Source organism: Salvelinus fontinalis, chromosome 18 (genome assembly GCF_029448725.1).
Source record: "Salvelinus fontinalis isolate EN_2023a chromosome 18, ASM2944872v1, whole genome shotgun sequence".
NCBI classification, from domain to species: domain Eukaryota; kingdom Metazoa; phylum Chordata; class Actinopteri; order Salmoniformes; family Salmonidae; genus Salvelinus; species Salvelinus fontinalis.
Genome location: NC_074682.1, coordinates 13,466,330 through 13,490,222, shown reverse-complemented (window position 1 = coordinate 13,490,222; position 23,893 = coordinate 13,466,330). Strand labels below are relative to the sequence as shown.

The 23,893-nt window shown below is 42.7% G+C and overlaps 1 protein-coding gene across 1 annotated transcript in view; it reads right to left on the bottom strand.

The window, feature by feature from the left end:
* LOC129815008 (E3 ubiquitin-protein ligase PDZRN3-B-like) overlaps nucleotides 1-16,839 on the bottom strand; it is a 126,366-nt gene extending 109,527 nt beyond the window's left edge. The window contains exons 1-3 of the mRNA XM_055868256.1: nucleotides 16,025-16,839; nucleotides 12,653-12,739; nucleotides 10,326-10,433 (exon numbers count right to left, since the gene is read on the bottom strand). Coding sequence (XP_055724231.1) covers nucleotides 10,326-10,433; nucleotides 12,653-12,739; nucleotides 16,025-16,738 — 909 coding nt within the window. The 5' untranslated portion in view covers nucleotides 16,739-16,839. The remainder of the gene's footprint in view (nucleotides 1-10,325; nucleotides 10,434-12,652; nucleotides 12,740-16,024) is intronic.
* Nucleotides 16,840-23,893: the final 7,054 nt, after the last annotated feature.

Sequence of the window (23,893 nt, the reverse complement as noted above, 5' to 3'; positions counted from 1 at the left end):
GAAATTGAACATCCTTTGTGCTGTACATACATTTGAAACAGCAGATGACGCATCAAGAAATACTTTTCTGTGACACTCTTGTAGCTTTAACCAACACTGCAGCTATGATAGTTAGTAGTTGGTGTAACACAACTCAGCAACACAGACCATTTAAACACATACCATACTGGTGTATGTGGTAACATTGGCAATGACAGTGGTTTTGCTTAAATGATGTTCCCCCACATCTTGTAATGACTAACAGATAGGTTTCTTGATTAAAGGTGTAATCTGCAGTTCAAACAATAACAAAGTGTAGGCACCCCACCACTGTTTTGGTAAAAAGTTAAGGGATGGGGCTAGAGAAATGTAACCACTTTCAAATTCATCTATAGAGCTATGAATACAAAGACTGACCATCCGTGATGTCAAAATTATAGTTTTAATCATGTTTTGAGGCTATATATAGTGTTAGTTTACAATTACAGTGGCAAGAACAAGTATGGGAACCCTTTGGAAATACCTGGATTTCTGCATAAATTGGTCATAAGATTTGATCTGATCATCTAGGTCACAACAGACAAACACAGTCTGCTTAAACTAATAACACACAAACAATTATACGTTTTCATGTGTTTATTGAACACACCGTGTAAATATTCACAGTGCAGGGTGGGAAAAGTATGTGAACCCTTGGATGTAATAACTGGTTGAGCCTCCTTTGGCAGCAATAACCTCAACCAAACATTTTCTGTAGTTGCGGATCAGACCTGCATAACGGTCAGGAGGAATTTTGGACCATTCCTCTTTACAAAACTGTTTCAGTTCAGCAATATTCTTGGGATGTCTGGTGTGAACCGCTCTCTTGAGGTCAGGCCACAGCATCCCAAATCAGGTTAAGGTCAGGACTGGGCCACTCCAGAAAGCACATTTTCTTCTGTTGAAGCCATTCTGTTGTTGATTTACTTATGTGTTTTGGGTCGTTGTCCTGTTGCATCACCCAACTTCTGTTGAGCTTCAATGGGTGGACAGATAGCTTAACATTCTCCTGCAAAATATCTCGATAAACTTGGGAATTCATTTCAATATATGAAGTGACTTCAACTGTACTTTTGTAACCCTTTCCAGCTTTATGCAAGTCAACAATTCTTAATCTTAGGTCTTCTGAGATCTCTTTTGTTCGAGGCATGGTTCACATCAGGCAATGCTTCTTGCGAATAGAAAACTCAAATTTTGTGAGTGTTTTTTATAGGACAAGGCAGCTCTAACCAACATCTCCAATCTCGTCTCATTGATTGGACTCCAGGATAGCTGACTCCTGACTCCAATTAGCTTTTGGAGAAGCCATTAGCCTAGGGGTTCACATACTTTTTCCAACCTACACTGTGAATATTTAAATGAGGTATTCAATATAGACAAAATACAATAATTTGTGTATTATTAGTTTAAGCAGACTGTGTGTGTCTATTTTTGTGCCTTAGATGAAGATCAGATCCAATTTGATGACCAATTTATGCAGAAATCCAGGTCATTCTGAAGGTTTCACATATTCTTTCTAGCCACTGTACATTGTTTACAAAGAATTTTGTAAAATAAGCTTATATTTTGAGTTCTGATGGAGTGCGACAGTTGAACTAAGCTCATGAGGCATTTATAAGTTATATTCTTTAAGAATCAACGGGTATATATATCATTAATTTAAACATGTAACGCACTTTGTCGAATCCTTCTCTAGTGAGAGAGAGAGAGAGAGAGACAGAGAGAAGCTGAAAAGTTCTACTCTTCATTGATTGTGAAGGCATACAGAAGAGACATGAGTGGAGGAAGTAGGTATTTTGAGGGAGGTGCCCCCAGCCTAGCCTAACTCCCACTCCACGTGTGTGTGTGTGTGTGTGTGTGTGTGTGTGTGTGTGTGTGTGTGTGTGTGTGTGTGTGTGTGTGTGTGTGTTCCTCAGCTGCTTCCTAGTTGTGGAAGTTCTGGCAATTTTTCTCTGTCTTTCTTTTTAAAGAAAAAGGTTTAATTCAGACAAGGTACCACTTGAACGCGAAACATCCCTCTCTAGGGAGAGAAAGGAAAGACCAGAGTAATGCGTAATGAACCAAGCTGACGAATATGGTTTTTCTATTCGTACATTTGCATCAGAAAGGTGCGCAGCAGCCACCGGTTACACTTTTCTTGCCAAGTTAAAGGGCGTCTATCTAAAACCCTCTTGAAAAAACGGCTCACGAGGATGGGAGCATTAGAATCCTAAAGCTGTCCATGTTGTCAGGATTAGCGAATGGAAGAAGGTGTTGTACAATGGAGGCCAGGCTGCCACCACGAAGCCTTGAATTTGTGCTACATCAAAGCATCCTGGGATACCGTTCCAGCATCCAATGACACGTTGTGACCTGTCCACTGTCCAGACTGGCAACAGCCTGTTGAGATGTTGGAGCAGGTGTCTCTGTGACGTACTGCAAATGGAAGAGCATTTTCTCTACATGACTTGTACAGTACTTTATTTCTCTAAAGAAACATGCAAGGTGCTGTTTTCTAATTAGCTCAGATATCACCCATCATCTGCAAGTCAGAAGAGGGAGAATTACCTGTAGTACAATGATATCAACACTTTGTGTTCTTCTCCCTGAGTAAAATCCAAAGTCCCTTACAAAGTAAAACACTGTACAGTTACACCCACTGGCACCTGGGAGAGCTTAGACTGTATTCCAATAGAAAAGTGAGGTTGAGTTACCGAGCAGTTTAGACAGAGGTCTGGCTGCAGTGCAGGTAGACAAAGACCTTTTATGGGGTGTTTGTTATATGTCACTCTGCAAGAAGAGTTTCCTGCCATGAATTTCAGCATATACAGTATAGCTCAACATAACGTATGTACCCGATTAAAGCACTGGTGAAGAATGGAAAACGAATGCACTCACAGGAGCTCGTAGTTTCCATTTGAAGAGAACACATTAAATCCACTCTTATGCTTTATGATAGGAAATGAGACATCTGTAGAGCTGGAAATCTATACAGCCAGCTGAAGGGACTGATGTTGGAACACGAAGTGACCGTTGAAATATTGAACAAACTTTGTTCAAATTAAAGTATGGCTATTTCGATTGGAACAGCCACACACACAGTCTGAAGCCAACTTTAGAAGAAAAAAAATGTATCCAGGAAGTAAACCAGGAAAGTACTTCCATGTATCACTACAATGCCGGACGGTGACATAAAAACCTCCCAGTCCTAAGTATCTTAAGGAAAATATACTTCTCTTCTTCCATCTGTTAAACTCCATATTAGGAAAGCTCCATTCCCATAAAATTATGATTATTTATAAAATAAAACCCTACACCCAAACTTTCCACCCCAAACCACATGCATGTCAGCATTATGTGTGATTCATCCTAAAGTGTACAGCTGTGGGTTATGACTAGCAGCCTCGGTCCCATCATTGATTTTACTGCATGGAGCATTTCTTAAATCGCTAGTCCTCCCTGACTTTTGTAGTTCACATAATACACAGTTGAAATCCTAGGAACAACTGTGGTTCAGACTCTGGCCTTTTTTTTGTAAGGATATCAATCACAGTGAAACAAGCTGGAGGACAGTGGAGCGTGAAGCTGGCCAAACCGGTCCCCGCCGAGCCCAGAGAGATCACTCAAGAGTGGGCAGTGATTAACGTGCTGCAGTCTTTACACATTTCAGAGGGCCACCAGGAGGAAATGCCGGGCCAATACAGCACAACAAAGGTCTGTTAATCAGCCTATTAGCATTTAATTGGGGGTAGTTAATTAGGGAGACAGTGGGCAGTCCACAGGGGGAGTCAGGGGCCGACAGGGAGAGCAGCTGGTAACCTGAGCTTATTGTTACTGAGCCACTTACACAATACCAATGATTAATTGGCAGGAAAATCATCCTTAATTACACCTGTCTATTTTTGCCCCCTAAACCTTTCAGGGGCCATAAATTAAAGGGAGTGGGTCCTATGAATAAAGAGAGAGCCGAGCCACCCTTTAACTAGACTGGTGTCGGAGCAAAGCAAACACATTTACAGTAGGCCAGACAGAGTGTCTCCATGAAAATCATCAACCGTCGGCTCTCCTTTGAGGAAGGACACCGTTTAAACACAGTGGAAAATGCTATATTTTTTTGTGTGTGGCATTGGCATACAGTGGCGGTGCAGAAAAAGAGGAGCTGGCCGGCACCGGCGAGGAGCGAGTTCACCTCACACCCTCTCAGGGTTGTATATGTGATCACTCCACAGCTTCATAAACCTCGCTCTCTTTTCCCTATGGAGAAGAGAAAACAAAGATGTGCCTTGTGACTGTTCCAGTCGGTGGCACTTACTGCTTAAACCACAAAGGCGGCCATTCTGTCCATGTGTGCGCCCGGCACAGTGCAGCGGCCACCACCAGAAGCTGATTATGGCCTCTTTAAAAGTTGCATTTGATTTAATGTCCCTGCCTTAGCTGAGCCAGAGAGCCTCGGAATGTGCCTTCCTGTGCTGCTGAAACTGGCCTGCCTGCCGGGCCTGTAGACTAGAGCTCTTTAGTAGGGAGGGCCACAGAGACTGAGTACTGAGCAGGGAGCAAGGGCAAGAGAGAGCAATAGAGAAACAGAGAGAAACACAGACAACGAGAGAGAGAGAGGCCAATTGCACGGGGGCCTAAATTCAATAAAGGCCCTGACAAAGGCCTACTTCTTGCCTCGAGATGCCAAACAACATGTGATCCCCTTAGGGAAATAACTGCCATTTCTTTTCCTCATAGCCTCCGGGTCAGAAATAACACATGGGAACTTGTGACTCAGCCTGTCCAAGATGCCATGTGCTGTGACAACTTATTAGTGACAGTGGGTACAGACCGCCCACACCATACTGGCATTCTGTCCCTCTGAGGGGAATGGAAGGAGAGGGGCCCTGGTTGGGAAAGGTCTAAATCTATCACAGACTCATGTACTGGAAGTACATCAAATTCTAGTCAATTCGTTCACATTGAATACTGAATTAAAACAGTTAAGCTGTAATACAAAGTGACGAATATCCCTAGATCCTTTTAACCCAAGTTCTAGAGGTTCACTTGTGATTGAAATACAATTTTGGGTAACATACAAAAAAAAATACTTTGAGAGATTGACATTTATTTCAAAAGGTGGTGCAAGTTTAAAAATAACATTCGCAAACTACTCTCTTTGAGCAAAACTTTAAGCAAAAAGCTTAGAATCTGTTTTTTGCAGAAACTTGGGAGGGGAATCACCATGTTTCCCTATAGGGTAGGGACAGGGCAGCAAGTGGGAACACAGCAGAGCAGAGCTGATTTCGCCTCAGACTTTTCTCTCAAACTGTCCAAACATCTCTGTCCCCCTAGCCTGGCCTGCCTGGGAAGTGGGAGGAATGCTAACACCAAGACTTCAAACAGAATTAGGCCTCATCAACATGCATGCTTTGGTCGCCCCTCCACTCGACTCACATTTCTAATCAGCCATCTTCCACAGATGGCTGCCATTTAGCACTGGGAGGGTCTGGCTGGTGAGTCGTCACTAAAATAACTAGGGGGAGGTATGGGGTGTTAAGTGGTGCACTGTGGGTAACCTCACAGCTCAGCGGTCACAGGAAGATAAGGAGAGACTGCTCTGGTGTGGCCCGCAGAATTCCAGACTTTGGACGAGGATGTCACCTCCTCCCTTCTCTACGGACCAGGTCACAGAATTGACATGATGAATAGTATCCAATCCTTCAACCAATCCTAAAATAGGAATTTGTGGGGGTGCAAAACGGAAGTCAGTAGTTATCCAAAGCAAAATGTTACATTATCTTTTTTGCAATAGTCAGTCATAGCAGTTAATAACCTTTCAGTGATACCCATCCCGGATCCGGGAGCATCCTCATCAAAAAAGCTGACTAGCATAGCCTAGCCTAACGGGACAGGGTTTTAACAAACATATTTACATGAACTTATGATACACATTTCAGAGTCAATAAAAATAAGGGGAAGGGTGAGGGTAAGTCAAATGCAAATGAGGTTGATTGAGTCAAGAGGTAAATATAATATTATCATTGTCAAAATAGTGTTACTGCAGTACTGATGTGGTTGTAAACAGCCATTTTTCCACCACAGTCTTCCCCATGCACTTCCAAGAAGATTAGAAAAACCACAAGTCATTGCCGGTGAATTAATATTGTCATATGTTACGCTCGGTGTGTTTGTGTTGTGTGGAAACAAATTGCATGCCATTTCGGTTCTATTCAGGGTGGCTAGTCAATGCACGTCTGTGGAGCCAAACTGTGAAGTCACTCTTCTAACAACAATAAACTACCTAATGCCTGAAGAAGAAAAATCACATGAATTTCTGAAGAAAAAAATGACTTAAGCACTTTCATTAAATCAGTACCATATGACAGTGAGCTAAATAAAAATGCAGCTGATGACACCATAGAATGGACATTTACAAGAGATGCGGGCCAAAGTTGTTGTGTTATTCCTGCTAAGCGCTATCTATCAGAACCTTGGCTTGAGCATTCACTTCAAATGCTACAGAAGAAACAGGGAGAGAGTCACCAAGCAAGTAAAAACAACAACGACACTAAACTGGACTCTTACTTTGACAGACTTGAGACAGGCATGACACCATCAGCCCAGGGGGAATTCTTGACTAAAGCTTACATTGCTGCCACAATTAAAAGAAGACTCAGCGATGTGACGTAGATGCAGAAAGTAAACAGCATAGTGGGTCAACTTCCGCAACAACAGAGCGTTGAAGCGCAAGGCTCAACTTCAGCTGTTTTGGTGCCCTGGCTACCACGCTGTAACGGCGTGAAGCGAACCCGTGCACATGAGCAGATACTGTGTGAGAGCGAAGTGTTGCATCTCGCTCATATCAAAATCTCCGGTGCTGCTCGTGGTAACGTCATATCGCTGAGTTTAACTTTACAGTTGGACACATTTCTGCTGGCAATAACATGTCCTCCAAGACTAGAACTGGCATCTCCTCAATGTCCGTTTATTTTAAAGTAGTTGTTGTTGTTCGCCCTCCATGACCTGAGTGTTTGCAGAGGATTTACAAGGTGACATTTACAACTGTAGTCTCAGGCTCAGCGTCCTCGTTCTCTTCCCGTTCTTGCACTTGGATGCCTACAAAAACAACAACTCGATCCTGAGAGATCAGGCAGTCATTTTAGGATTGTGACATTGGTTTAGTCATTCAAACAAAGATGCTACGATTCAGCATAACATGTGAGACATGAGTAAATACCCTGCGCCATGTCCTGGAGACAAAAACAGCAAAGCACACATTTTCGTTCCATTTTTATTGGCACTAACAATGTTTGCGTCAGTGTGGTGTCATACACACACAGCACGTGTGTGGTTTGTCAATGTGAAGAACTTATCAATGTCTGAGAGACTGGCGCTAGATGAAATGTGCAGGCAGATAGATAATATCCTTTTTACAGTTGCCTAGCTATCCCAACAAAAACAAGGAAAACATGCTTGAATGCCATTTCTTACTTCAACACAGCCCTCTCATTTCAAAGCGAAAACATTAGCTAAACTAAGTCCCCTTTCGAGTAAGTACATTACACTCTTCGGCCTATACCCAGCCCCATGAGTTTAATTGAATCAAACCTATGTATTACAATTTCAGCTCGCGGAGACTGAGAAAAAGCCAACACTGCTCCAAGTTATAAGAAAACGTCTGTGCTGAACAAGGAGGCATTCATGAGCAGATTCATCCCAGGCCGAAGTGTTAGCAGTGGTGCAGAGGAGGGACATCTGCCATGATCACACTCCTCCACTAAGAGTCTGTTAAGGAGGAACAATCCTGGATCATCATGGACATGTTACATCCATGTATACTTATTGGAACTAACACCTTCACAAGAGGAAGAGAGAACACCACGCTATGTGTGTTTGTAGTAGGGCTGGGAATGGCCAGGGACCTCACCATACACTATTATCGTGATACTTCCCGTGCCGATACGATATGTATTGCGATTCTATACGGATTGTGATTCGATACTGTGATTTCTTTGCGATTCGACGTTCTAAACGTGTTCGCTCACCATATGTCTGCTGCAGAGGGACAAGAGAGCCATGAGAACTAGTTTTGATCAGTCATGGAAATAAAAAGTGCGGAAAATAAATTGGCTCAGTGTTTGAAAAGAAGACGGAGAACAAACAGGCACAGCCAACTATCGCAAAAACAACATTGTGATTTTGTCAAAAAAGATACATCAAAAATAATATCCCGATAATTAACTGTATCGACCCCCCCCCATCACTAGTTAGTATGTATGAAAGAAGTGACCCCAGTGCTTTTGCCTCCTCAGTTGAACTTGTTATTACGTCTTAGTTCCACATGTTATGTAAATGGCTCCATTTACGCCAGCTGATCACCGCAGCTGGGCAAGGCACTGAAGGTTTTTGTGGCGCATGAAATGAGTGGTGATCCACACGATGGGATTTTACTTTCATATGGTGTTCATTTAAAAAAAAAAAAAAAAAGAGCTTTGATTTTCAAAGGAAATAGAAATGGGTTTGGGGTGATGATTAAACACTGAAGTTGTTGCATCTCACACACTTGTCAAGGGGATAGGGACAATGAAATCAGAATATTAAAGCATGATGTGTGACACCCATGTCCTGTTTGCTGTCAGGTCACACAGTCCTTTATTGAGAATCTGAGCAAAAAAGGGGCATAATACAACCATTAGGCTACGTACCATGACTGTGATCCACAAAAATATCAATGATGTGGATTTGAACGAATACAGTCCTCAACTTTCACATAGCCTACATAACAATACGCCAAGAACTTAATAAAAATGTGCCACATCCACAAACAACCATTTAAACTGCATCATGGTGCGTCCAACCTCAAAGTAGAGAAAAGCAGGAGTCATTTGAGCTGCACTTAAGAAAGAAACAGAAGATATGTGGGAGAGACGAGGCAGTACTAGAAGGGTTCCGGTGGTGCAGGTTTAAAAATGCACGCTCCAGCTGTGCACGGCGCCCCACATAGCAGGATGAGGCTACTGTTGGTTTTGCCACACAGGGTTGGGAGTACAGTACACGGAACTGCCGGTGGGTTCTTGGTATTCATTTCCCCCTTCAATGAATCACTAGATCCCACTGAGACCTCCATCACCCCAGGTAGGAAACACAACTGAACTGACTCAATTACACATCTCTCTTAAACCAGGGAACAATCCGTATATGAAAAGGTAATTTTTATGGCTTAGCTGTAACAAAGATGGCTGCTGAGAAACTTAACCCACTTCTGATATTAGATCCCCTATCAAATGAAAAGCACCACAGGGATTCAGCAACTATGTTTTCTATTTGGTTCTGTTTTGTTTGGTCACCCCACTCATCTTGAGAGAGCGTCACTGAATAGGGTCCCTAGTTCCATCCTCAATGTCCTCATTCTCTTAACGTTCTCCACCGTCCTCTCTGTGACTTCTCCCCCACTAAGTCAAAGACAATACAGAGACAAAAACACCAATGTGGGTCCAATGTCATCTTTAAAGCTGCAGTATTACACTTTTTGGACGACCTGACCATATTAACATTGAAAGCAAGTCTAATAAACGGTACATGTGTTCTATGTGCGCCATTTCTTTGCTTCCCGTTCTTCAGTTACAGTTTTGCATCTTTTCCTTTCGGTTTTGTTCACCAGCTTAAACAGCTGAAAATACAATATTTTTGGCTATTGAAAATACATTTCACAGTGGTTTAGATGGTACAATGATTCTACACACATGGGACCCATTTGCTTGTTTTGTCACATAAACTGAAATTACTGTTTGAATTTTAGCAACCAGGAAAATGGCGGAGCGATTTCTGCATATTGCACCTTTAAGCTAAATTTGCTTTCTTTTAACTCGATTCAAGATGAATGGCTATTAACTGAGCATAACAGGATCCTATACAGAGGTGTCCTCTCCTATAACCCAGTACACCGATTCCCCCTGGTATCCCCCTCACACAGCCCTTCTCCCAGTAAGTCACACTGACACGCATTCACACGGCACGTGAACTAATCTCTCCTTACAGACCAGGCGACTAGGCCACTTGGAGGCCCCAGCGGTCTTAAGTCACTAGGCGCCAAGTATATTGCTGTCGGTTTTGGTGGCTCAATCTGTCTATTGTCAAGGGAGCTTATGATGAATCTGAATGAACAGCAGGATTCCAGCCACTTGTTACTGCTGCTTGAAGTGGTTACTGTTGTGGGCGAGGGTGTTGTAGAATATATGGTTCTCTGGTGCTAACATTACAACGTATGCATGTGAATACCAAGGGTCCAGATATGGTTAAAGGGCTGCATACTGAATTGGCCTTCACATGAAACGGTACAGGTCACATACCTCCATTATTCTGTCGTGGATCTGAAGGCCTCCCTCCTTGTCTGCTGGTCCGTTCTCAACAATCTTAGATACAAAGATCCCTTCATTCGAAGGGCCATCATGGTCGTCCTGTGGGGAGAAACTATCTCGGATTACACATTGATCAAATTGGATAAGAAATAATTGTAACCATTGAAGATGATTACATTAAAAAAATATGAAACTAAAATACATGATAATTGACTTCAAATTCTTCAGAAAAATTAAGATCTTTAAAATAATAAAACAAGTCTCTTGCTAAAACTGCCTAACCTACTTCCAAAAGTCCTGAGGTTATTATGCAGACAATTCTAAATGGTTTTCCCATTACCCATTCTCACCAATCAGGGTCAGAGACACCCTGCAGTCACATGTGAACACAACTGCAGTCATCAACGCAGCCTGGATTAACCCAGCGATTAACCGCATGGATCAACAGCCCGCAGTGACTCACTAGTGGGTTGCAGGTGCACATTACACAGGGCTTAATATTGTGCTCCACACAGCCCCAGTGCCAAAATGGCCTGCCAGTTGACATGTTTCCCAGGGCTGGAGAGTGCGACTGCGACCCATCCCCTTAGAGGGGCTAAATGTTGAATGGATGTGTTGGATGGGTACACTCTGCGTCCATCGGTGAGGCTGTGACCCCTGAGTTGCAAAAGCTATGATTGGCTTAACAAAACCACTGCCAACATCCATCTCAGCTCCTCTTAAAACCACATCAATCCAACCCGCACCTCTGCCAAGTCGTGCGATACTGTGCTACATTTTTATGGAATACTTAAAGAAACCTCAGAAATCAAGCTGTGAATGCTGTAATTAATTATTTCAGGTCTGCTTCCTCTTTTATCCGAGCTCATCACATCACAGTGTTTACTGTGAAACCAACACGATGCACCCCAAAAAAAGCCCGGAGTGCCAAGGGAATGTCACAACAGGGCAATGCGAGAGGCCCGATGCTTTGCCATGAATCCCCAGCATTTAGACCCTCTGTTTTCTACAAAGGCCAGCCCTTAATCATAGTTATCCTGGCGCCCAACCCATCATGGCCTCCCCATCGTATCAACCCCAGTCAAGGATGAAAATGCCATGTGTCAAAAGCTGCAAAGCCTCTATGTTATTTCTGTTCAAATCAATCGTTTCTTGTGGAGGATTTGGTGACCTCTTTATGAATTCATCCGGAGCCTTAAAAACACTGCGAGCAAGTTGACTGTATCCTCTGGACTCTAGTTGAGTTGAGCTTGATGTATGGTTCTGTCAAGGGAACGAGAAAGGTTACAAATCAACGAGACCATGGAATTAAGAAAATAAAAATCTGCTTCGGATGTTTGGTCCCTTTTTATAGTTTCCTCCTGTAAAATAGTATTTCTGTAATAATCCAAGTCGCTACAGCAAAGTGTGTCACTACAGCTTTTGTAATGAAACCCAGAAAAACAGCCCTGAGTGGAACCCTTTGGCACACATTCTTCCCAGTGAAACAGATACTGCGAACACCATTTCAACGGGACCAGTTTTTTACACACACACACACACACACACACACACACACACACACACACACACACACACACACACACACACACACACACACACACACACACACACACACACACACACACACACACACACAATGTATGGGAGACCCAGTTCCTGAATTTTCAAAGTATCTCAGAGTAGGAGTGCCGATCTTGGATCAGGTCCCTCCTGTCCATATTATTCTATTCATTATCATCTAGAAAAGGGCAAAACTGATCTAATATCAGCAGTCCTACTCTAAGAATCTTTGTGAATATGCGCTCGGATCCCAAGTCAGCAGTGATATTTTCAACACTGACACTCTTAGCATGGAATCATATATGCTTGTCTGTGAGACAGCAAATACGGAAGTCATAAAGGGTTATCAGCCCAGGGCAGAGGACCCATTTCACAGCTGCTCTCTGTTTACCATGTCATCACAGTCCCCTCAATTAAAGACAAAAAAAAACTGGAGGCACAGTCATAATCCTTCATTTAACACTCATATAAAGTAATTATAGTTTTTATCTGGAAAAACCAAATCCGCTAAACCCAACCAATATACTAACACAATAAAAACTTGATTGATGCGGTCCATGCACATAGGCTCAAGAGAGAAACGTGCACTGTGTATTACTGTCTAAGCTATGTCTATGCCAGTAAAGGGGTAACACACTAAATTATAATTCATTGTGGTTCAAGTATGTGCCTCCATCCCGGACTTCCCATACGACATTTGGCAGACCATCAACGAGATAAAAACAGTAACCGCAGAGATTCCACTTGTAACTTACCGCACATGGTCTTCCTCCCACGATGTTGAAGCCCAGAGAACCGCCCTCCCGATGAAGGATGGCTGTGACGTTTTTGGTCTCCCCACCCTGTGGACAGACACAGGCAGGAGACAGGTAGTCATTAGCAACCCACAAATGTCACTGAATAACATAAATGATTGAACAAAATCAATGACACCCCCTCCCTGAGCGATGGAGAACTGGAGCTTATTTCCACTTCAAAACAACACAAAAATAACTGAACGACACAGTAGAAAGGACTGAAAAAAATCTAGGAAATTGACTTCGAAGTCAATGGAGTATTTTAGGTATAGAAAAGGCCTGAGGTAAAATCCCAGACTACTCAATACACAGTAAATTGATATGTAAAAAAGTATCACAATAACCAACATGGCTGGTAGCAGAGGGTAAAGATTCACCTGTTCTCACATTTTAGCACATCACTGGTGTGGATCTACACCGTGATTCTCTGTGGATCTACAACAGCTCTGAGAAAGAGCTGCTAAGTGACTGAGGGTTCATGCCATTTTCCTTCTCTCGCTCCAGAAGACATTTCGCTCTTTATATTTATACAGCAGTAGACTTCTCGGTCAATGAAGGGATGACAAGTGGAACGCTTGGAAACCAATGCAGTCAGCTCTCCACCTTTTTAAGAGGACAGTCGGGGGGGGGGGGGGGGGGGATGCCAGCTGTCATCCCAGTATGGAGTATGCCATAGCATACAGGGACTAAATATAAAAGCAAATATTAACGGTATGTACAGTGTCATGACTGAGTCTGGCTACCATATACGCTACAGGATAGGGTACAGAGTACTAGTTTATATGTCCGCCAAGGAAGAATGTGCACTGCTGCTGGACCAAGTTGTGTAGAAGCATGTGAACAGAGTTCCACATTTAAAAGACAACTATTGGCCATTTACTAAATGGATGATGGCATATGGGCAATTCCACAGTAACAGAGTGACACTGAGACTCAACAATTTCCAAAAACACATTTACTTCAAGAACAGCGCAGATGCAAAGTGTGGTAACAGAATGACGTCTCAAACAGCACAGGCCGTCATTCTGTTACCAAACTTTGCATCTGCGCTGTTCTTGAAGAACATGTGTTTTTGGAAATTGTTAAAAGTAGTTGGTTAGTGTTTCTTCCCCCTTTATTCCCACCTTCCCACCTTTATTTAACCAGGTAGGCCAGTTGAGAACAAGTTCAACTACAACTGCGACCTGGCCAAGATAAAGCAAAGCAGTGCGACAAAAACAACAGAGTTACACATGGGATAGACAAACGTACAGTCAATAACACAATAGAGTTGTATGGTTTGATTAACTTTGCAATCAAGGGTTTATTTTTTAAGTGAAAATTCTGATTCGGTGTCAGTCAACGTGGAATTGAACACATCTAATATCTGGGAATATGAACTATATGAATAGGAAAAAAATAATAGGTTAGGAAGTTAGTCTTATGTACACAGCCTTGTCCCTACCTTTTAGATGTTGTAGGGACAGCCTAGATCTGTCAGAACTGAGTAACCAAGACAATGTGTAAGGAGGACTGAGGTCTTCTAAAACCAGTTGGGTAAGCATGGTACTAAAGGTACTAAATCCCACAGACACACAGCAATCATCGCAGACAGTGTTGATCTTGCTTCTCAGTCATCTAACCTACAATATGTAGCCTTATTTACAACAGGACCAAGGTGAAAGACAACATTCCCATATCCAGCCCAGTCATTCTTAGCCAGTCTACTTATTCTGTTAAATTCTGTACATCAGAAGCCAAGCGTATTGCAATACTAGAAAGCTGGGCTATGCCATTTTTCACTGTACTTAAAAAAAAAAAAAAAAAAGAGAGAGTCTCTGAGATTACATGCCCAAAACCCAGCAGTCAAAGGAGACTACCAGTCACTGTCTCCACTGATATTTGGCAGTGGCTTGTGGACCAAATATGTCACCCTGAATCAGAAATAAGTCCTACATTTCACAGGATCTGAGAACACGTGACCTGAACTAGCCCAAGAAGAAACAGAGACGCTGGCTCTCTTAAGATTTGCAATGCAGCGACAGTCACCAAATTGCCCGCCTCCAACAGTTAATTCCACTTGTGTCTTTCCGTTTGATACTGCCACATGTGCACTGAAGTTCTCCGCCAAACAACCCTGTTCATAGTGCTTGACTGAATCTGAAGGAAAAATCTGAAGAGAAAAATCCTTTAAAAAACTGACCACATCATCCTCATTCTGATTTTTGTTTCTGGCTTCCCTCTTTTTCTTTCATGGATCATATGACAAACGACACATTTGGAGATGTTTCCAGGGATTAGAGCTTCAAGGAGGAGCACAACTTTCTTCGTGCATCCCCTTTCACTGAGTTTGTACAGCGCAGTCCTTTCAGACGGTTGAATACATAGTACTAAATAAGTAACCTGAATCTCCGTTGAAAGGGTTTCCTCTTACCAGGCTGAAAAGATGATGTTAGTTATAATAACTGATCATTGGTATCTTGTAAATGTGTGGTTGTGCAGTGCAGCACACATTGTCAGTTCAAAAACAAGGGGAGAAAACACAACAACACTAGATAAGGGTCAAAAGATGTCCCACTACTGACATGTCTCTCTGTTAACTTACATTCAGAATGCGTGTAGCCTTGTACCTCGCCTGCTCTTCCACTATGGGTTAATGTGGACTTACACAACATCCTAAACACTTCAACCACTCCCTAGCTGACCAGAAGAGAGGCCTATATCCATTTCTATCCAGTGTGTTGAGTTGGCTATAGAACATGGCAAAAACGAGGCACATTTTTATTATGTTGTTATTACAATAGCACAGTCTCTTCCAACATCTTCAGACAGACAGTCCCTAACAACCCTGAAGAGGTTGGCGGATCCTTGAGGAGGTAATTGTGACCTGAGTCATGTGTACAGAACAATAGTAAATATTTGCCCCTCCCCCAGACTGCCAGCTGGCTGTAAGTGCAGCTGACAGGCATACACGTATGGCAAGCTGAGGAGAAGAAACACTTCGGACCATTAGTTGGCCCCTACAATTACTTCGTCGTTGGAAATCACATTCAACGCAATTTAAGTAGTAGACTAATAAAAGCGTGTTTGACCACAGGAGACTCAAAGTCTGTCTGGTCAAGGGCTTGCAGACATCGGACCTCTAAAGTTTTCCATTGGTTAATAATACAAACCTCTGATAAGTAACGGAACATGCAACAAAGTAGCGCTCGAAGACCAGATGTGAAAAGAATGACAGTACGCGCGCAGAAGAGACAAAGTAACACACAATAGAACCCTCGACAATCACAAAGTAACTACCAGCATTACAAATTCCATAGCCACAAATGATGTAATTTGAAACGAATTTACCTTGCACGGGGGAGCAAGGGTCTTAGTCAGCGAGTCGATCCTTGCACTGTATTCAGTGAATTTCTTCTGATACTTCAGCGCTGTCATTTGTAGCTCATTGTGCACAGCAGAGAGTTGAGCAAGAAGAGATTTCTCTCTTTTGCTCGATTTCAAAGATTGCTTCTTGAACTCTTTGTCCAAGCTGACCACCTTCACGTGCAATGCACTATTATGTGCTTTCAGGGCTTTCAAACAGCAATGGGTGTCTAGTTTTTGCTCTTTGTGGGTGAGCATCAATCCACATCCATTTTCGCATATCCCAACCGGTCTGCAATCACACGATTCGCGCATATGTGCATCCATGTCCTTCAGGTTGAGCACCTCGTTGCATCCTTTATTCCTGCATTTTGCCGGCGAGTAATCGCACATCTCGGCGTGCTCTGCCAGATGTTGTAGCTTTACCACTTTTTCACAGCCTCTGGCATGATTGTCACACTTTATGTCCAGCTTCATAATCAGGTTTTTCAGAGGGAGAACGTGGTTCAGCTCTTTCGTGGAGATCCTTTGACATTTGACGGGGCAGCTGCTTTGCTGGACAACCCACGGCAGCACACAGCCAGCGCAGAAGACGTGACCACACGGAGTAGTGAGCGGGTCTTCTAGAACTTTATTACACAAATTGCATTTAAAATCTGGGTCCACAGCCCCTTTAAACCGATCCAACTCAAATCCCATGTTTTTAAATAAATCCAAAATTCCGCCGGGATTCCCACAAATCGAAGCAAGAGTAGTGGGTGTTTTAGCTTCTCATTGGAGGAGTACTGACTTCAAGCTCTCCTTACTGTCTAACTAATTGACCGAGACTTCCCCGGGAAAAAAAATGTGGAGGAATTCTCTACCGTAACTGCCATAAGAGCTGCGCACATGAGCGCAAGCAATCATCAGACGATTGCTATGATAATTCATCATTCGAAGAGGGCATTCTTAACGCTTTTTGAATGTAATGTACAAGTTACAAAGACAGGTAGGCTGGCTACAAGTGTAGGCAGATTGTAGATAGTAGTAGTTCTACTTACGAAGTGAAAATGTTACGCAACAGACTCCAATTAATTGTGGATCCTATAATCATTGTTTTAGATTATGAATTTATCTATATTGTATTTGCAAATGCAATAAACAGATATTGCACTTTGTAGCAATGTGTGTAGGAGGAAGGGATGGTGCTCTGAGGATGACTTCTCATTTTGTAAAACCATGTTAGTGTCTGTGTGATATTGTTAGAAAGAGCTATGGCTACATGTGTTACCTGACTACAGTAGTTGTGACTGACAGTGTATGAGCTATAAAACCAAGGCTGTGTGATCACTAGCTGAGGAACGTTCAACTCAGTTCTCTTATATCGAGGCAGAGTAGAGCCCCACGGTGGAGGTGCAGAGTAGAGCCCCACGGTGGAGGTGTCATAATACCTATAAAACCTAGCGGTCACACAGGGAAATGGTTCCAATCATTTTTACACCATTCATTTTTCCCAGAGGGGATTTTTAGAAACACTTGAAATAAGGGCTGTGTTTTGTGTTATCTTACCCTGGCATGACATTTTGATAACCATGTAAATATCCCTTGGACACGGTGACGTTTATCAATATATTCGGCTCTATTTAATCTCAGATTTGAAAATGCCAATTAGCATCAAAGTAGACATCATGCAAAACTACAAATCCCTGCAAGCTCCTGCATGTCATCTCAAGCTGACACTTTTGCTAACAGGTATTGTGTAAATGTAAAACTTGCGCAAGTCAGTTGACATTAGATAGTTCATCCAGAGAATCTTACCTTTGCCTTGATTCATCAGTCACATCTAGATCATCATGGCATCTGTACTTCTTTATGATAGCTACATGAGCAGCTAATTAGCATTCCACTTTTTGGGGGGTAAATACAGGCGAATATAATGTTAAAAGTCACCTTGTCCTAGAGAGATTTACATGGTTATCAAAATGTCATCAAGGCAAAGGGTGGCTACTTTGAAGAATCTCAAATATATTTTCATTTGTTTAACACTTATTTTGGTTACTACATGATTCCATGTGCTATTTCATAATTCTGATGTCTTCACTATTATTCTACAATGTAGAAAATACTAGAAATAAAGAAAAACCCTCGAATAAGTAGTTGTGTCCAAATTTTGGACTGGTACTGTATGTGAAGCGTGAAAAATATGTAAACCATATTCCTTCAGCCAGGCCTTTGGCCAATTATTGTAATAGAATCAGAGAGGCAGTCTACACTTGAACTCTATTAGCCAAAACCTATAAGTGTGTGTGTGTGTGTGTGTGTGTGTGTGTGTGTGTGTGTGTGTGTTGTGCACACGCGCGCGCATGTGAGATTGTTTGTGCATGCCTGTGGCCGTTTCTCTGTCAATCTCGGCAGGACGTATTACAGTCATAAAAGCTTTTGAATTGTCAATGATGGAAGGGCGGCTCACAGGGAACGACAGTTGTGTTCAGTAACAGGACAAGAATGGCCAGCACGCTGGCAGCTTAACTGTCTTTTGTGAGCAGGGTCCATCTTTGTTCGTCAGACTCCGTAATATTGCTGATGGGAAACACATTTCTATTGGCTGCCTACTCTCTGGGAAACCCAATTACATGTGATGTTGTGCTTTATATCCCCATTCCACATGTATTCCTATCAAAGACTTAAACCAAAGGCTCATCAATGACTCTTGGAGGCAGAGTGACAGAAAGAGAAAGCACACTAGCAGTCAATTATAGACGGAGGTAATGCGTCAACTTTTTCACCATGGTCTTCCGTCAGATGGCTTCATTCTAACTTGACACGCAGTTGCCATCAGTGCAGACTGCCGTCATGTATAAGACAATGCTCTTCCACATGTTAAATAGGTGTCTCATGAGTAAAATGTGATGTAATTTGACACCTTTATGGTATTTATTGGGTATGTTGGAAGTAATGCAACTGTTATCTTTCAAATGTGCAAAATTATAAATGTTGTACAATATCCACAGAGGCATGTTAGACACATAGACACATAGTAGATAAGGTCATAACATCTCTGAACATTGAACTGTGATATATATATTATTGTTCTATTAAACCCCTTTTGCCTACTGAGGTTCTCCAATTTCCAGTAGTGTGTTGCTGAGAATAATGAGATTTTCTACAGTACTGTTTGTTTGTGTTTCCTGCCCATTTTTCTCATAATTATGTATTATTGTTTACCACAGAATAACAGGCTCCCTCTAGCTGTTTATTCTGGTGCTGATCTGTGGAGTCTCCCTCTTAGCGTCAAACTAAATTAAATATTTGTTTTCCCGGAATGTATAAAAACATGAGAACAAACATCAACAATAACCAGCAATACCCAAATGTTCATTTGACCATCAGCCATTTTGAGAATATCGCCCACCCATTCAGAGTTAGGAATGGTATCTACATTTTACCAGGACAGGCTATTCACTAGTCTATTCACTCTGCTATGGAATTCTCTGCAGATGACATCTAAGACTGTTTTCCATGAACTGAGATGAGGTGGCAACATCGGGCGCAGACAACTCTATGTTGGGTCCAGCACAAAGACAGACTGGGTCCTAGTGGAGACACCAGTTGATCCCAACTCTCCAGCCCCAGACTGCTATCGAAGGATTCAAACAGACTGATAAACGACAAAGAAAAACATAGTGAACTTCAATTTGGGCCCCATTCCATGGCAATGGCAAGACACACTGGATGGGTCATAGTAGGGTAAATTGTGTGAATCGGGTTTTTATCCTGGCTCATCAAAATGCACAGATGTAAAAAAATTAAAATAACGTTTAAACATACAACTGAGTGCTTTTCATTTGATTACAAAGTGCATATTTCATTGTATATAGGGAGCGATATCGATAGAAGGCTGTAGGACCTCTCGCTCTGTTTTCTTGACGAAAAGCTACAGAGAGCTCTAGGTTTCAGCAGCGTGATGAGGGTGTTCTGGGAGGTTTTGGAGCAAGGCCACATAGTAATCATCACCAGGCTTCTTTAGATATGTCAGAAACATAAGGGTCGTGTGGGAGACTGTGAAGATGAGTTATTGCTTTTTGGGGATGTGTTTTCATGTGGCTTTGTAACATGGTGTACTTACAAAAGCAGTACTTTCATCTATCTCAACGCTTCAGTTCCCTTTGTTCATACGGCTTCTTTTTCATGGTGAACTAGTGTGCGTCATGCTAACCCTGCAAACTTTGCAGAAATGGCATGCTGTACTGTACATTAATTTTGTTAGTTACATTCCTATATAATGCTGTTCATGTTAAGCTTGACAGTTCCCTCTTGGGTTAGTAAAAAAAAACACTGTGTCTATGGTTGAACTGAATGTTCCTGGGGTTCCCTGTTAGGGAACCGTGGGTAAAACATGTTAGTACTGGTCTCAGGGTGACTTGTGATCATGCTCTTTGGAGCTGCATGGGAAGGGAGGCGTCCAAACTGGGAACTGGCAAGGCAAGGCCACACTCGTCTTCCAGAGGATGCTGATGACAGATGGTGTGAGAACTAAATAACCAGCCAGTCCCTCTCTGTGTGTTATGACAGTGAACAGCAGCTCAACCGTCACAATATAATCTGAGGCATAAACATGTGAGAATGGGATTGCTAATGTTCTAACGTCACCAGTGTGGGCCTCTCATTAGTGTGATAAAATGTGTTTGCCATGGTATGGGATTCTTGATTGCCTCAAACAAAGAGCGGTCTATACATTTAGAACTACTGTGAAAGCAATTACTATATGAGCGTTGCAATATTTCTGTCTTTTCACAGAGATGTTGCTCACACAACAGACTTAAGAATGGAGTGAAAACACTTTGGGAGGCGGAGAGAAAGGATATGGGTCAGAGAGAAACCAGGAAGGACAAGCACCAAATCACAACTACACAAGAAGGTCAATCTCCATTTCAAATGAACCAAATCTAACCTTCATCTGTTTGCCGCACACACAGTAGCTAATTTAATATGTATATAGGCGTTTTATTGTGGGCCTGGAAGTAGGAAATAGACTATGTATTAACATTATGTCTTGGGGAGCAAGATTCAGGAAAGGCAGGATGTCAGGTTTTGACAACTGCTGATTTAAGGTTCTTTAAGTCAGTACAGCTGGGGGAAAAAGATAGAAATTCCAAAAATATGAGGTGGTATTCGCTGAGTGTCTTTCAAGTGTTTCTATGGTGTTGGCATGCGATTTTAAGTCAAGGGTTGAATGGCATTGGTTAATTGGAACACAAAGCTGGTCTCTATGAAGTGAGGGGATATATCTACCTGAAAAAAATAAGTATTGAATCAACGTTGTTTCCATGTCGTTTCATTTCCGTGGAATAGACGTTGAATTGATGTCTGTGACTAGTGGGAAGTGTGTAATATTAGAAACAGATGATTCATTTTGCAAAGGGACACCCGAGACTGTTAAAAACAGGATGGAGAGCGAACCAATCAGAAGTTCCATGTTGAAGCCTCAGTGTCACCACACATTGTCTGGAAGCTCTCTACACGTGAGATACTAAGTCTACTTGGCACTTCTTATCCTTATCTTTTAAAAAATATAGTCGATTTTTTTTTTATGTCCACCCACAGAAATGATGCCAGACCATTTAAAACCACAGGTTTGTTTTTTATGACTTCAACATTTCAATTCAGTAATTGATCACAAATGAAGAACACAGGCACTTTGTAATGTAAAGTGTTTCCCAACCAAACCGTTGCGTGGTTGTAATCATCAATGTCGTCATGTGATTCATGTCACCCCTCAACCCCTTAACACTGCAGTCCTATCTCTCTGCACACCGGTCGACTACATGATCTGGGGGATTAGAGGGACTTGCTGAAGTGTGTGAAAGGCATGTACAGTCTTTTTGAAGGAACAGTTCTTGGGAAATGGGTGACAACAAGGCTGGGGCTGCAGACACACTTTCTCTCTCACACACACACACACACACACACACACACACACACACACACACACCACCACCACCACCACCACCACCACCACCACCACCACCACCACCACCACCACCACCACCACCACCACCACCACCACCACCACCACCACCACCACCACCACCACCACCACCACCACCACCACCACCACCACCACCACGCTGAGAGGTGTCTGGTAAGGACAGTAGTAACAGTGAATGGCCAAGCTGTGGCTGCAATGATGACGGCCAATCAAACAGAATAACAGCTCTCAGTATTTGTTGCAGCGAGCACACTAGTCTGTCTTCTTCACTATCTGAGCGAGTCATTACTGGAGTCATTATGGCTTACATAAGGTTTAGTATTTATTGTAATGAGTCAAATCAAATGTTATTTGTCGCATGCGCCGAATACTACAGGTGTGGACTTTACCGTGAAATGCTTACTTACAGTACGAGCCCATTCCCAACAATGCACAGTTAAAAAGTAAGAACAATTAGCAAAATGAACAAGTATTCCAGTATACAGTATACAGGAGTACTGGTACAGAGTCAGTGTGCGGGTGTACGAGGTAGTTGAGGCGATTGAGGGTAGCATGTACAGCACTGGAGTCTGTTTTGTGTGTGTGAGCATATGTGGTGTGTGTGTGTTGGAGTGTCAGTGTAGTATGTGTGAGTCTGTGGGTAGAGTACAGTGAGTGTGCATAGAGCAGGTGCTAGAGTGTCAGTGCAACAACAAAAAAACGGGTAAATGCCAGTAATCTGGGTAGCCACTTGATTAACTGTTCAGCAGTCATGGCTTGGGGGTAGAAGCTATTCAGGAAGCTTTTGGTCTCAGACTTGGCGCTCCGGTACCGCTTGCCGTGCGGTAGCAGAGAGAACAATCTATGACTTGGGTGGCTGATATAGAGGAACTGGATGTCATGGAAGTGATGTGATGGAAGTGGAAGTGATGTACTGGGCCGTACGCACTATCCTCAGTAGTGCCTTGCGGTCGGATGCCGAGCAGTTGCCATACAAGCGGTGACACAGCCAGTCAAGATGTTCTCAATGGTGCAGCTGAGTGTAATGTATGCCGAGAGGATGGGAAGAAGTGTGCTGTAAACATGGAAGCACACCAGTGGGTTTAGTGAGAAAGGGGTTGAGTGTTGTATGTATGTCTCTAAGCAGGTGTGTAGTGGCTACATTCCTTGGACCTGTCCTTGTGTAAAGCCAAGGAACAAATGCTTTAAACACCTCTCAATCCATTCATGCAGAGCTGAACTGTCACTCGTTTTCTGTGGTTTTTACTCCAACGAAAAACCTGTAGCATGAATGATCAGATGTTTTGGGGGCATGGGGGTTCCATCAAATCCACACAAATATTATCTTCTGGCACAGACTGGGCCAGCAGAACCGGGTTGACTTCGGGTTGAACCAGTTTTCTCAGGTGTTCATTGGGCCTTTGCCGGAAGGGAGTCTGTGTTACAGTCAATGCAATAAGCTGTGTTCACAATTGAAACACAGACTGCCGTTAGCTACCCTCCGCTGTCCCTGATTTGACCTTCGGTGGAATAAGATGTCAAAGTTAATTTGGCACTGTTGGTGAGCCAAAACTGGGACGTTGTATCTGTCAGGAGGTCTATGTGTAGCTACATAGAAACAATCACTGACAAACAAACATGGGGGAACAGAGGGTTAAATAATGAACAGGTAATTGGGGGATTGAAACCAGGTGTGTAAGACAAAGACAAAACAAATGGAACATGAAAAGTGGATCAGCGATGGCTAGAAGGCCGGTGATGTCGACCGCCGAACGCCGCCCGAACAAGGAGAGGGAACGACTTCGGCGGAAGTCGTGACAGTGTCATGATACACAATGTCTTAAAAGGTTTACAAGGTTTAGGCTTGTAGCTGTTGTCTGTCCATCATACATCAACATACACTCTTA